At 38.9% G+C, this 11,229-nt stretch overlaps 2 protein-coding genes across 3 annotated transcripts; one reads left to right on the plus strand and one right to left on the minus strand.

Moving 5' to 3' along the window:
• Positions 1-336: 336 nt before the first annotated feature.
• On the minus strand, positions 337-10,847 carry vgll3 (vestigial-like family member 3). Of its 2 annotated transcripts, none has more exons than XM_056240686.1 (4): positions 10,357-10,847; positions 9,068-9,395; positions 6,948-7,421; positions 337-1,019 (listed from the first exon to the last, which is right to left on the minus strand). In XM_056240686.1, the coding sequence occupies exons 1-4, from the start codon at positions 10,498-10,500 to the stop codon at positions 979-981; spliced, it is 987 nt and encodes a 328-aa protein (XP_056096661.1). In that variant the 5' UTR covers positions 10,501-10,847; the 3' UTR covers positions 337-978. The 2 variants fall into 2 exon arrangements, with proteins under 2 accessions (XP_056096661.1, XP_056096652.1); XM_056240677.1 differs by having other exon boundaries at positions 6,948-7,424; positions 10,357-10,839.
• On the plus strand, positions 2,101-3,773 carry LOC130075867 (uncharacterized). The gene is made up of 2 exons (XM_056240664.1): positions 2,101-2,622; positions 2,750-3,773. The coding sequence occupies exons 1-2, from the start codon at positions 2,247-2,249 to the stop codon at positions 3,745-3,747; spliced, it is 1,374 nt and encodes a 457-aa protein (XP_056096639.1). The 5' UTR covers positions 2,101-2,246; the 3' UTR covers positions 3,748-3,773.
• Positions 10,848-11,229: the final 382 nt, after the last annotated feature.

Consider the following 11,229-nt stretch of genomic DNA (forward strand, 5'->3'; position numbering starts at 1 on the left):
AACTGCAATTGTTCAAGTTGTCTTGGATCGAACTTCCTAGCCCGACAGGAAGCACATTCCAACTTCTGACATTTAAGAGCATTCACATAAACTTTTTTTTGCAGTATAACACAGCAATTTATGACACGTCCCAGATTCTGTGGCTTTGCGAGAGATGAAGCTAAATGTGAATGGAATGATACTATCCCTTCTGGGACTTTGTGCTCTGCATATTTCGTTCCCAAAATTGGTCAAGAGTTATTCTGCAGTGTGTTTTGGTGCCACTGACCTCTCAAATGCCTTACGTCCTATTGACGAGGAAAAGTAAAACAGATGAAAGCACTACCACTGACAACATTTAAAGGGACAGTAACCACTGTAATGATTTAATAAATCCATCCAAACAAAAACAAGGTTGTTTGCCAATAAAACTTAGCAGTTCATGTAAGGCAGTAAACGAATTCCTCAAAGGCGAGACAATTTGACATAAAAAAAATAATCTATTAACACATATTACAAACAGAAAACACCAATCAGTAAAGTCACGAGACTATTTTAGACAAATATATTAAAGTAAATAAAGATTTTCTCAGACATTCAACACATTTCTGCCTTGTACTGTACTAATACAATCAGTTCTTTCAACAGAACCTGTGCAAGTACATAAATGCAGTTCTAAAGCATCAACCATGTCGAGAAAACCTCCTTTGTGTAAAGAAAGAGGGAGATATACCTCTTAAACCTCATTTGGGATGTTTAGCATCCATACAGGAGAAGTAGCGTCCTGAATTGGATCTCTGTCCATGAGCGCACAAACTCAGACAGGATAGTATGCTTTAAGAAAACACTAGTTTTCCCCAAAGCTGTTTTTGTGCTTGTCTCACTGATAGAGACTGATCTGCCCCCTGAATAGTTCCCAAGACAGTCCTCTGAGGAAAGACTCCACATGCAGAAGAGTGTGGTCCAGTCTAAGGCATGTAGTCCAGTGAATCTTCTCTGTCAGAACCAGACACTGGCCTTTGCTTTGTCTTGCTCTGGTGCTGTGGGTGATCAAAAAAATCTTGTTAAAACAAGTTTGCTTCATCCAGCAACATAACATATGACAGTTTATACTATACGGTCTATACAGGAAATAAACTTTTCCTGTAAAAAAAGTAATCTAAATTATGGCAAATTATGCACAATTAAGTATACAGCATCCACTGACATATCTAATAACGACTAATAAATAAAACATCTCTTATATCGACCAATAACTGACAGATATCATGCATCCCTATCAGGGCTTGACATTAACACCCGCCAACCCGCCAAATGCGGGTGCATTTCACCCGTGGCGGGTAACACAGTCACTCTCACTAGCCACTTTGGCGTGTTGAAGATTTGTAGTCTTGTCAAAGGACATCTGACATAACAAACGAATTGCAATTTGACACTATGCCACTACCACTCCCATGAGTACCACCTGCACATAGTTTAGTGTTTGCTCATTGGTCCATTCGTGAATCCTCTTGAACGACAACACTGCAAACAAGAAGACACGCGGAGATTAAACTCGCGGACTGTGCGACGAACCGGGCTGTTTTAGTCTGCCCTTAATTATCAACTTAATGTGATGATATAGCGATCTTTTTTTAATAGCAGGAGAATCCAGACCACCGGCGTGTCTCACGCTCTCCTGCAGTGCCGCTGCGCGAGGGTGCGCGCGCCAAACGAACGATCATCACACGCGACTGGTCGCATACACACACACATCAACACAGCGTTCAGTCAGTTCGTGAGTGTGCATGGCTGGTATTAAAGCAAAAATCATCTTCATGATTAAGGGCCACGGTGTAGGCCTAACTACTAGCAGGGCTGCCCTTATGTCACGTCATATCACAACTATCTTTCCAGAGTTAATTCTATGTTTTAATAAAATTAATCATGCCATGAAAGAAAGCAGGAGATGCGTTTGTGGGAATAATCTGAAAAATAAAGACCTGTAGGCCTATACTTGTTTCAGGTGGACATATCTCCAGTTACTCAGAGCTTCATGATGATAATTATTAAGTCAGAGCTCTGAGGAAAAGCTGATGCAAAACAAACAATCCAAAGTCCTATATAGTTCTATATAGCCTATAGACAAGTTTCCTGAGTGAAATAGGCGGGCCGCCATTAGCCGTTCACTCTGCCAACGACTTCCGGTTGTGTCTGCCAAGCACTTCCGGTTAGCGAGTTAGCGTCTTTTACTGTCTTCTTTGGTTAGCGTGCAGAAAAGGTAAACTATGGATGGTGTTACACGCCGACACGGCTCCGGGACATATTGTGCTGTTCGCGGTTGTAACAACTCGTGGCGATTGCTGAATGTTTGGTCGGAGGGAGAATGTTTCGACCATCAACCATCTACAAGGCGCCAATGTGGATGTGCTCCCCCGTATGCGTTGTATGAGAAACCAAAAACAGATGTTGAATCTCGGAAGTGGCTAGCGGCTTTGAAGTTGAAGAATCCGCCCAAAAGACTGTTTGTTTGTTCTTATCACTTCATTAATAAAAAGCCCACAGAGGAAAACCCTTTCCCGGAACTTTTTTTGGGATACGAGCGACCTCCCCAGCAAAAGAGACGTAAACTCGACAGAAACACAAGTGACACGCAATCGGATGGTAAGTGTATCTTGATATTTTTCTGGTTAGCTAAAGTTTGCAGCATAAGTTCGACTGTTGATATATGTGTCTCTGTCCTGTGTTAGTAGGGTATATACATTTATAGTTGATGCTGTTTGTCTTTTAGAAGTGTGCATCGAGCCGAAGTTTAAAGATGCTGCAACACAATGGGAGGACCTAACAAAAACTGACCACAGCTACGCGGCAAAGTTGGACCACGTGAACAAATCGACGCAGACTGGGGTTCAGACTGTGGCTGATGATATGCTCCTGGATGATGATACCTCGCTGCTGTACACAGGACTGCGTCTATTATATTTTTTTACTTTGGTGAAAACAATGTTGCCATTTAGTAAACCATCATGTAGTATTCCTGTTGTTGACCAAATACTGATGACCCTCATGAAACTGAAACTGAACCTTGTGTTAGGGGATGTGGCAAAGCGCTTTAAAGTGTCTAAAGGTGAAGTAAGTAAGGTGATTGCTCACTGGATTGATACATTGGGTGAGCAGCTTGAGCCCATGGTTGCCTGGCTGCCAAGAAGTGTTATTCGTGCTAACATGCCACCATCCTTTAAAAAGAACCACCCCCAGACCACTTGCATCATCGATTGTGCTGAAACGGCTATTCAGAGAGCTACAAACCTTAACTGTAGGAGTGCCACTTTCAGTCATTACAAGGGAACGAATACTGCCAAATATCTTGTTGCTGTGTCACCTCATGGGCTGATAATGTTTATATCAGAGGCCTATGCTGGTAAAAGCAGTGATAAGTTCATCACTATAAACAGTGGGTTTCTGGAGGCCCTAAGGCCTGGTGATGAGGTAATGGCTGACAGGGGTTTCACGATTCGAGATGTACTACATGAAAGGAAGGTGAAATTGAATATTCCTGCCTTTACCCACAAGCGTGGTCAATTGACCAATGAGGAGGTAACGCGCACTAGACGAGTGGCCAATGTCCGTATACATGTGGAGAGGGCAATCCGAAGACTTAAAGTCTTCAAAATTCTGTCCCAAACTGTCCCCATCTCCATGACCCCGAGGTTGGACAAGATTCTTATCATATGTGCTGCTTTAGCAAACATGAGGTCCAGACTCATCCGACTGCCACATGAGGTGTAAGTCCCTATGAAAAGTAAAACCTGGGTTACCTGCAGGTTTTTATTTATTTAAATTGTACATATTCCTTATATATATATATATATATATATATATGGTAACACTTTATTTTAAGGATCAGAAATTAGACACTAATTCATGACTACTGCATTTGTAATGGCATACAAGTACATAACAAGTTACTTACAAATGCAGTTATTAGTCATTAATTAGTGTCTAATTTCTGATCCTTAACAAAGTTACCATATATATATATATATATATATAAATTTCAGCTAGAAAACCTGCGTAAATGTATTGTTATTGTACCCTTTCTGGTGTTGTGATTTATTGATAAGGTTCACTTGCAAAAAGAGCAGTGTGAAAGCGAACTGTACCAAAAAAAAAAAAAATTATTTGGTCCGGACCAAAGCAAGTGAACTATCGGACTTTCCTGGTGTGAATACACCCTAAGAAAAACTTGTGTGAGTGCTATTCTTTTTCTTGTATTGTAAATATTGACACATGACAATAAACAATTTGTTTTTTTGAGAAGAAATGAATTCATTTTTATTTATCCTATTCCATAACAAAGGGACAATTTCATTCACTCCTTAATGGCTGCATTTTTTTTTATAATTAAATAAAAACAAAGTAAATACAGGAAAAAATCTCAATTTTTTGCTGCCCAGTATTGCTTTTTGTCCCGGCATTCCAGCAATTCTGCACATCAGTGCAGGCAAGCCCTGTCTTCCCTTGCCTCACAGCATTTTCTACCTGCAGACAGATAGAAACAAAATCACACACTTTTTAAATAATGGTTTGAGCATCACAGCACAATTGACTTCTTTTAGAGACAACATTTTATAAATCAAAATAACAAGGGTATGATGAAGGTAGAGCGTTTTTGTTACTTTTCAAAACAATTAATGAGCTGGGCCTGCAGCCATCAACATCAATGTTTAACACCTTAATGCCTGCATTTATTTAGACATATAAAAAAATCTTGAAAAATATGAAAAGAATAATAAAAGAATAAAAGAAAATATAATTAAATATTAAATAAATAAATAACATTTAATAAAGTGATAAATGATAAGTGAGTAATATAAAAAAAATGAGTAAAAGCAAATAGATAAATAAAATAAATCAGTTTGATAAAAATAAATAAAATAAACAAAAGCCAGAAAGGGTTTGTTGCAAATTTGCCCATTTCATACGGATTACACCGTTTTCTTTTGTTTTGATTTGTTCTGTTTAAAAGTATCGTTCCTAGTGTTTGTTTTATATTGGTCTGTGATTGGTTCACACACCAACCGCATTATATATCATTAGATAGGCTGAAGTAACATTTCTCCGTTTTGGGGTAAAATGCTATAGATTTGCACTCAAATACGGAAGGCTTATCATTCGCGGAAGTCAACACTGTCTACTCATTATTACGCAGATTAACACACGGATACATACAAACATCTTAATACAAGCATAAGATGGGCTAACGTACCTTCCAAAGCACGGCGGCTGCATGGCTACATGGCTGCATGGCTACAGGAACGTCCAGGTCCGGCGATACAGGTACAGCCTGCTGTCTCCACATCTCCCGTCTTGGTAACCAAAACCCAGGCGTTATGCGCTGAATTGTTAACGGACTGGCTTGGTTGAACATCGGCCTTTAGGTAAATTAAACTGCCCATATCGTGTAAAAGTACACAGCCCACTTTGTCTGAATGGAGGTACTGAAACGCCTCTGAGCTTTTCAGGTTATTAATTGCATTCCCATCCACCGCCATGGAATCAATAAAATAAGAAAATATCTTGGATGTTGTGATGCTGGGCCATATCGACATGTTGTCCGCCCATGATGTTACCTTACTTGGATGCAGAATGGTCAAAACAGCATTTTTAATAAGATTTTCGGTCGAGTGTTGCCATTCCAAAGCCATGTTTACACTACTACTCAGCCGGTGCGGCTACGCCGGAAGTTCTTGGCAGAAACAGGAAGTAAACCGGAAGTGCCCGGGAAACTTGTCTATATAAAGTTGTAATCCTGGTGCCTTAATTGTGGATTTTTTCTTTAAAATTATTATTTATTCTTTGCTCGTTGTTTCTAATGCAGATAATTGTTCTACTCTGTATTGCAGTATTTACTGCTGTAAAACAAAAAACAAACAAACAATGCAGCACTTTTATTATATACAATAAGAAGCTATTTTATGTGTGTATCTTAGACAACATGTTATCAAAAAAGGAGCTTAACAACCTTATCAGAGCTAATGATAATATTAGTTCATTTTAGCACGTTTTCAGCCCCATTGTCAATTTTAATCATATAAAACGTACAACAACAAAACTGTGGCTAGTAAAAATGCTGCGTGGCTAGTCATTTTGGAAAACCACTAGCCACATTGGCTAGTGAGCAAAAAAGTTAATGTCAAGCGCTGATCCCTATATATAAATGTGTCAGGACTGCTTTACATTATTTATATGTGAAAGCAACAACAAAATAAAGGTAACGTGAAAATAAAAAGTCGGAAATGTTTAAACTAATCAAGTAAAGGAAGAAATAGTTAAAGGGTCTTATTATAATGTGTTGTGAAGCTGTTTTTGCTATACTGTTTAAAAGTTTGAGGTCAGTAAGAAATTGATCATTTTATTCAGCAAACGCATTAAATTGACCAAAAGAGACAAAAGTAAAGACATTTATAATGTTACAAAAGATTTCTATTTCAAATATATGCTGTTCTTTCGATTCATTCAATTTTTTTTATCAAAGAATCCTGATTAAAATCACGGTTCCACAAAAATATAAGCAGCACAATTGTTTTCAACATTGATAATAATAAGAAATGTTTATTGAGCAGCAAATCAGCATATCAGAATGATTTCTGAAGGATCATGTGACACTGAAGACTGGAGTAATGAAGCTGAAAATTCAGCTTTGATCACATTTTAAAATATATTAAAAATATAATAAGAGACTTCTTTCAAAAGCTTTGAACTGAAGTGTATGAAATGAAGCTTTTGACTGTAAAGAATCCATTTCACTGAATTATCCAAAAATAGGCATTATCACATGGTTATTTAATATGTATATGAACCATTTTGTGTTGACTTCCCAATGAAAATGACTACATAATGATGATTTACAAATGATATAACACTGCAAACACATGAATGCTGTGGAAGTGTACAGATCTATGATCTATTCGCTCATCTTGTCTCACCTGTATCATAGATGTCCACTGACCCGTGGAAAGAAACGGGCCAGTTAGGTGCCGGGATGCTACTCGGTTCCAGCTCTGTTTTGATGGCGTCTGTGTAGGACGTCGGGCTGCATGACGCTCTTACACCGGGTAGCAGAAGGGGGCTGAAGCGGGGGTCCAGCGCGGGGCTGTGAGCGTGATGGAGCACGCGGTGGGGGTGTGGGTGGCGGGGGTGCATGTGAGGGTACATCTCGTGTACGTGGGGGTATCCCGCTCCACTCTGGGCTCCCAGGCCGTAGTGCCAAGAGTCAGTAAGAGCAGAAGGAGGGGCCAGGCTGTGGCTGCTCCAGATGCCAGTGTCTGCGGGGTGGAAGGCGGCGCTGTGGGGGAAGTCAGGGTGAGAGGAGGGGACACACGGGCTGGTTTGAGATGGGTAACCGCTACCCCACAGGGACGACGATACGGAGCCACACTGACCCTCGGAGTGGGAGTTTCCTTCTGAAACACAACAAACGATTAGTTCCTCAGTACCTGGATATCTAATTGAAATGGTTTTGTGGTATTCTGTCATACCACTTAACAATAACATGTGAAGGCAAAAAAGGGATTGAAAACCTAAAAGAGAAATGCACACTTTGCCTTAGATTCATATACATTTTAAAGGGATACTCTACTGGTTTTTCATATTAAACTATGTTATTCGTGTAAAATGGATAACTATATTGTATGGCAGAATACCATAGCAAGTGCTTGGGAGCACTTCGACTCGGCGCAGGAATATCATCTCTCGTGAAAAGTCCGCTCCCCCGCTCCCTCTCCTCCTCCCTCTCATTTCAACGGGAGCGGACTTTTCACGAGTGATGATATTCCTGCGCCGAGTCGAAGTGCTCCCAAGCACTTGCTATGGTATTCTGCCATACAATATAGTTATCCATTTTACACGCTTAGAAAAGCGCAACGTTTTATTTTGTGTCACCGTCTTAGGTCGAGTTACACTACTCGTGTAACTGTATTTAAATAGGGAAAACGTGGAGGTGTTTGGTCGCTTCTCTTCTTGGCACGTATTGAATGAACAGGGCTGAGATAAGATCTAACAAAGTTTTGCCGCAAGACAGCGATTGAGTGCACGCACTGAGACGAGAGAGGTATGTATCAACTCGTCTTAGTTAAGGGAATAACATAGTTTAATATGAAATACCAGTAGAGTATCCCTTTAACATACAATATTGATGTTGGAAAAACAGTTCACAAACACAGAATGCCTTTAGCTTAGCAGTAATGCTGTACTGACCAATCAGAAGCCAGGACTAGAAATATACCTTTATTTTATGTTGCGGGTCAATTTAACCCACAAAGTAGTCGTAAATATCGGCTATTCTATGATTTTTTTTCTTGATATTTTGAGTTTTTTTTACATATAGAGTCATGGACCAGCATGCAAAGTTTCGACACTCTGTGTTGTGGAATCAATGTGCATACAACATTTCTATTGTGATTGATCTGTTATTCAGTTTTATTATGATTCAAATGTATTCAATTCAACCTGTACATTTTATTGTTAAAGGCTGCTGTGAAGAACCAAAACAAAAGAAAAAAAAAATCGACGTATTTTGTTATGTCAGTTTCTCAACTTTGAGCTTCAGGAAATCACACGGAATAAGGGCTTTTCCACACTTTTTCTGTTTAAATTCTTTTAATTTACACATTATTTTAGTGTCTTTGTTACACATTACATATACTTGTAGTGGTAGCACTTTATTTCACAGTCCTGTTCCCAATGTATGTACTTATTATAGTTATTGTAATAACTGTGTAATAACTATGTACTAACCCTGAACCTAACCTTAACCCATGTAGTTACCTTATATTACCCAGTAGTTGTACAGTGTAAGTACACGTTAGTGCACATACTGTAAAATAAAGTGCAATGTAGTAATAACAGTAAATTATGCATAATTACATGAAACTAACTTTATTCTTAACCTTATAGTAAGTACATGTTGCTAATTAACATGACTTAGTACTTACATGTGATTACACTGTAACAAGGACACTGTAAAATAAAGTGTAACCATCTTATGTTATAATGTGTGAGAACTATTAATGTTAATGATGTGATTTTTGGTAACACCGTCTCCTACCTTTCCACGGTCCTCCAGAGTGAAGTCTGCCGGTTTTAGCATCATTGCTGAAGGAGCTGGGCTGGCTCAAAGCACGTGAGAAGTGTTCGTCCACCACGTCCCCGATGTCTCCACGGAAATAGGTGAACACCACACACCTGGCACTCAAGTACTCGGCCTCGGCGGGCTGCGCCTCCTTGCAGCGCTCCTCTTCCCCAGCGTTCTGCTCCTCCTCTCGAGGAAGCTCAGGCTCGGGACGGGGCTTCAGCGCTCCAGGCTGCTTATTCTGGCCACAGTGAGAGGGAAACTCCTCCGAATCCTGCATCCTGCTGTAGGCACCGAACTTCTTCTGCTGAAAGACACAGATTTGTGTTCATTATGAAGAATTGAACTGGTCAGGGCAGGGTTAAAAGCTGCAGCACGCACATTCACCACCTGGTCTTCGACCAAAATAGATTGTTGAGGATTGTCTCTGAACTGATGGCCCAGTGCCCACACGCTTGGCACATAGTGGTACGCTGATTTACGCCCGTGAAGATTTCCGTATACGAGAGACTGTGTAAACACATTCAGTTGTAATTCACAGCTTGGAATTTGAAGAATTCTATATCAAATGTCATGAAATATGTTTTTTTTTTAATATATTAGTACAGAATTTAGAGAAAAACTCAGTCTGGACACAAACTTCGCATTTCATTATTATTATTTTCCAAATTTTAAAGTAACAATAATGTTACAAAAAACTACAAAACGAAGTATGGGAATTACATATTGACTAAAAAATTAAAAGAAAAAAGTTTTTTCTTCACTGTCCTGTCTTGTCCATTAAAATAGTGTACTATATAACAGTTTGTGTGTATATATATATATTTTTTTTTTTGCTGAGATTATTTAAAAAGTATTTAAAGCTTTAAGAAAAAAAGCTTTAAAATGTTGCATTCGTAGTCATTATATATATATATATATATATATATATATATATATATATATATATATATATATATATATATATATATATATATATATATATATAGGCTATATAATGACCACGCAAGTTTTTTTCTTTTTATATATATATATATATGACTGTTTTGTCTTCACTGTCCCGTCCGACTTGTTCATTAAAATAGTGTAACGTTAGCCTAGTATATAATTGTGTGTGTATATATGAAGAAAAGAATGCAACATGTTGTAAAGCTTTTTTCTTAAGGCTTTAAATGCTTTTTAAATCATCTCAGCAAAAATGTCTGAAGCAGAACTTCGTTTTCCTAACTTTCCTTGAGTCGTCTGTGTCAGAATAAAGCACCTACCTGCTGCTGCTGATGATGTTGATGATGATGATGATGATAGTAAGCCGCTTTGTAAGCTGCCGCTGCCGCCGCTGCTGATGATGTCGCAGGCAAGTAGTGATGAGCTCCATAACTCTGATGATACATAACATCCAAACAACTCATTGCAGAGGCTTAGACGGTCTCAAGAGGCTCTTCAGAAACACGGCCGCTTCCTCAACCGCAGATAAATGATGTCATCATTCCCCCCTATATAAACCTGAGCGTTGACAAAAGCCCCGTGGTTTGTAAAAGAAAATATTAGCATAAAAACAAAAGTGTCCCCATCGAGGCTTCACCACCTACAGACAGACAGCGGATCAAAACAGAGCGACAGACGCGAGCAGCGCGTGAAAGTTACAGGAGTTGTGCTGATTGGTGGGAAGTTTGGAGCGCTACGATCTGATTGGTGGAATCAGGCCTCCGCTGAATAAACCGAAACAAATATTCGTAAAGCACTAACTTATACTTTACCAGTTACCCGCTAGTAAAAGATAGACAAACTGCCGAACTTTTTGACAAGCTCAAAACTAACTTTTTAAGAAAAACACCTGGTTAGCTGAAGTTGTAAAAAGCATTATATGCTTTAGGTTATATTGCATTCTTGAATTGCATTAATTTGATGTTTCTGTTGTGTAGGCTATTCATTTTTACTCTAGTAATATGTTATTCGCTAGAGGAGAAATTTTAATAACCGAGATTTTTTTGAAATGTCCTGTCATCTTAATTAGCAGTTTTTCAGGCAGGTTTGCATTAGGCATGTGCTGCCACCTGCTGTAGACCAACTGACTGTCTTAACCAGAATTCACTGCCTGACGTTGAGTGATAAGGTGATTATCTTTAAGATTTTACATT

The sequence above is a fragment of the Rhinichthys klamathensis genome, unplaced genomic scaffold (genome assembly GCF_029890125.1).
Source record: "Rhinichthys klamathensis goyatoka isolate OS25496 unplaced genomic scaffold, OSU_Roscu_1.1 h1tg000021l_1, whole genome shotgun sequence".
NCBI lineage: Eukaryota > Metazoa > Chordata > Actinopteri > Cypriniformes > Leuciscidae > Rhinichthys > Rhinichthys klamathensis.